Source organism: Gekko japonicus, unplaced genomic scaffold, assembly GCF_001447785.1.
Source record: "Gekko japonicus isolate JY-2015 unplaced genomic scaffold, Gekko_japonicus_V1.1 scaffold2419, whole genome shotgun sequence".
NCBI classification, from domain to species: Eukaryota; Metazoa; Chordata; class Lepidosauria; order Squamata; family Gekkonidae; genus Gekko; species Gekko japonicus.
The window spans coordinates 35290-38923 of record NW_015175438.1 but is presented as its reverse complement, the minus strand read 5'-3'; the positions used below and the strand labels follow the sequence as shown (position 1 = coordinate 38923).

The window sequence follows — 3634 nt, the reverse complement described above, 5'->3', positions numbered from 1 at the left end:
TGCTGAACCATCTGTCTATCAAGGTTAGCTTTGTGTCTGCTCCAGGGTCTTAGGTCAAAGTATGTGGGGATTGAATCTGGGAGGGACCTTCAGCATGCAAAGCAGATGCTCTGCCACTTTTGTGTCCTGGACCAAATCATGGGTCTGGGTCTTTCAGCGGCTGTTAGCCGTGATAACTGAATGAATTGTCAATCCAGAATTCAATGATAAGAACCAACAAGGACTATTCCCTCCTCATCCCTTGAACTTAAACTGACCATTGTGGCTTAAAACTGGCCCTTGTGGGAGGCAGGATGCTGGGTCAAGCAGACCTTGGTGTGATCTAGGAAGACGATTCTTAGCCTGGATGGATGGACTCAGTGGGGAGATTGTTGTTATTATGGACATAAGTTAATTTATGTAGAATTCAATCAGTGTTTAGAAGATCTGCAGTGAAATACAGGCTTGAACTAGGTACCATGCCTGTACAGATGACCATTACTAAATAGTGTCTGCCACTGTGACAATATATCCTTTTGGGCTAGGTATAAGACATACAGGAAAAGTCCACAGCTGTGTTTTTCTTCCATTGCTTGTTAACCTGTTCCTTCTCTACCACTTTCTGCAGGAGCAGGGAATGAAAGCATCTCACAGCTGATAGCGTGACAGGAAAATGGTCTGTCTACGGTAATTAGCTGCAGGATGCCTCGTTTCCTAACAGAAGGGAATAATAAGATTAGGAGGTGGCAGCCAGGAGTAACAGAGTGCCAACAGCCAGTGGCTGTTGTATTTCTCAGCACTGGATTTGTTGATATGCTACATTCTACACATACTACAAAGCAGGTTCATAGCACTCTGAGCCTCTTTTTAATGTCCAGAAACCAAATCCACATAACACATTGGCCCTTTTCAAACTGCCTTTGTATTCCATGCTAGTAACTGGTTGCTAATGAATTTGTTTCTGTTATTTCAGACAGACCCGTTTTAGTAACTGGCTGCTAGCAGAATTTACTTACATGTTCATAAAAACCCGCTTGTGTTGGGTTAGCAAAGTGTGGTTGAGCCGCTTTTGAGGGAAACTGCTTTTTTCTGTTTTCAACCCCTTTGTTGCGCTTTTGAATCACTGTGGTGTGCTGTTTAAAATGTCCATAGCACTTTCTACAATGTTGCTTCCCCACCACCGCTGGCCGCCCTTTTTCACCGTGTGATCTTCCTTGGACTTTTTTTTAGTACTCTAAGTTGAACGTTATAGTGCTAAACCAATGTGGCATCATTGAGATGTCTTGATTCCACTGACACCATTGAGTCAACGCATCTCAATGGTGCCTAGCTTTATAGTGCTCACTTAAGAACTTGAAAAAAGTCCGAGGAAGATCACACAGTGAAGAAAAAGGCGGGAAAAGAAAAGCAGCACTGTTTGAAATGATCACAGTGCTTCAGAGATGGCTCATTAACAGAAGGCAATTCACTGTATGAAACCCCTGTCCCTGTAACACTTTATTCAAAACTGGGCCAACAACAAATAACAAATGGTTTTGAATGGTAATGTGAAAAGTGCCATTATATTAGGGCCAACTGAAATGACACAAAACAGAGGGCAAGCTTTCAAGTTCTCCAGAACTGTTCATCAGGCTGGATGTTCATACCACCTAAAGCATTGTTAATACACTTACTACCATGTTTGTCCTCTGTTCGCAGCCTTCTAAAGCATCCGTGTGACTTGTCTTGTGTTCAAGAGACATTTGATCAGCTTCAGGATTTTGTATTTTCAGTTGAATGCTTCCCTTCTTTTTTTTTTTTTTTTTGCTGCTTCTTCCCAGAAGGCATCCTGACACCAACACCATATCAAATCTGCATACTGCTCAGCAGTTAACACTGGGTCCTGACAAGCCAAGGGTCTTTTCCTCATTCTCATTTTCCTCGCTTGTGAGTTTCCATTGCTTTGTGTTTTTTCCGTGTTCTGTATGTGTTTTGCTCCCTCTAGTGGTCACTTCGATGTTGCATTGGTTTATGTTTGGCATCTCTCCCTGCAGATTTAAACTGCAGGTTTTTATCCTGGACATAAATTGGTGTAATATTGAATCAACTGCTAGAGCAAGCAAAACACATGCAGAACAGAAAAAAAAGCCCCAAAGCAACAAGAACTCATAAGCAAGGAAAATGAGGATGCAGAAAAGCCCAAGATCTTAAGATAAAGACCTTTTTCTGTCCTCCGCTTACTATTTTTTTTAACATCCAGCCTGATGAAGAGTTCTGGAGAACTCAAAGGCTTGCATGCTGTTGTTTGGGATACTGGTTGGCCCCAATTAAAGGTGTGATGTGGCCTTTTGTTCTTGGCTTTTGCTTTGGGCCAGTGTGGGTATCTGCCACCTCTTTATTTTTAATGCATCGTTGTATGCAGTAAGTTGTATGCTCATAGTTGTATGCTCACAAGTTCATCGTTGTATGCAGTAAGTTGTATGCTCACAAGTATGTTGAGATCCTTCTCATGACCATTCTTCTCAGGACAATATAGGCAGCCCTCTTACCAAGGGATTGGATACCAGTTGGGATTACAGTATTATCTGTAATATCTGGGCAAATATTTACCAGGTAGTGAGGAACCTATTTCATCCGGTAAGCAACCATATGCTGGGAGGGTCATCTGTATCATCCTGCCAATCAGTGTGGAGAATTTCAGCATACAGGTAAACAGCAGACCGAGGCTGCAGTCAGATGTACATTAAAAAGATGCTAGTTCCAATCAATCGTTGTTTTCAATGTGTTTTAGCCTGCAATCCTATCCATAATTACATGACAGCAAATCCCACAGCATAAGCAGACTTGCTCATGAATAAACATGCATTGGATCCAGCTGCACATCACAAGTAATGGAGCTGGATCAGGGCCTTGGCCCCAATCAGCATTCTAGGTCTACAGTCTCATTCACAGTTCTTTGTGTCTTCTGTACCTATTTAATAGTAAAAAAAATACCTGATTTATATTAAGGTGCAAAAATTATACAGAGCTAATGTCTTCGACACTGACCTGATTGTTTTATCATTTCAGGTGTGTTTTCCTTCTCCTAAGCCATTTTGATTTGGAGCTGAAAGATCCTGACACAAAGATCCCGGATTTTGACAAGGAACGATATGGTTTTGGAATGCTACAGCCAGAAAACGATGTCATTATTCGATACAGACAGAAAGATCAGTGAATGAATGCCCTGATTTCTCTCAAAACTCTTTTTTTTTTTGCATTCCTTTGTATTTTGCAAGAAAACAGATGCTCCTTGATGTCAACTGAAATATATGTATGGGTAGCTTAGAGAAGGTCTAAATGGTACAGCCACAGGGAGGAAGTTTTAAATTGATTTGGGAGCCAGCTGTAAACCATTCATGTGCAAAAGTTGACCAGATGATTTTCATCCTTGTACTGCAAACTAATCATTTTGGACACTTGCAGTGGTTGGGGATGTAGTTGGTTTAGCCCAGAGCTTTTTTTAATTTAAAAAAGTGCCAGTACTCATATATATATATATATGGTTGCACTGATTTCTGCTAGTCCCCCCCCCCCGGTCATCTCCACATGTTCCTGAGGGTTTGCTCTCTCTTTCTCTGGATAAGTAGGATGGGGCACAGGGATCAGAACTTGGGAGAGTCCCCCCAAAAGGTGA

At 41.6% G+C, this 3634-nt stretch overlaps 1 protein-coding gene across 1 annotated transcript in view; it reads left to right on the top strand.

The window, feature by feature from the left end:
- LOC107122715 (prostacyclin synthase-like) overlaps positions 1-3227 on the top strand; it is a 52520-nt gene extending 49293 nt beyond the window's left edge. The window contains exon 10 of the mRNA XM_015425848.1: positions 3028-3227. Coding sequence (XP_015281334.1) covers positions 3028-3175 — 148 coding nt within the window. The 3' untranslated portion in view covers positions 3176-3227. The remainder of the gene's footprint in view (positions 1-3027) is intronic.
- Positions 3228-3634: the final 407 nt, after the last annotated feature.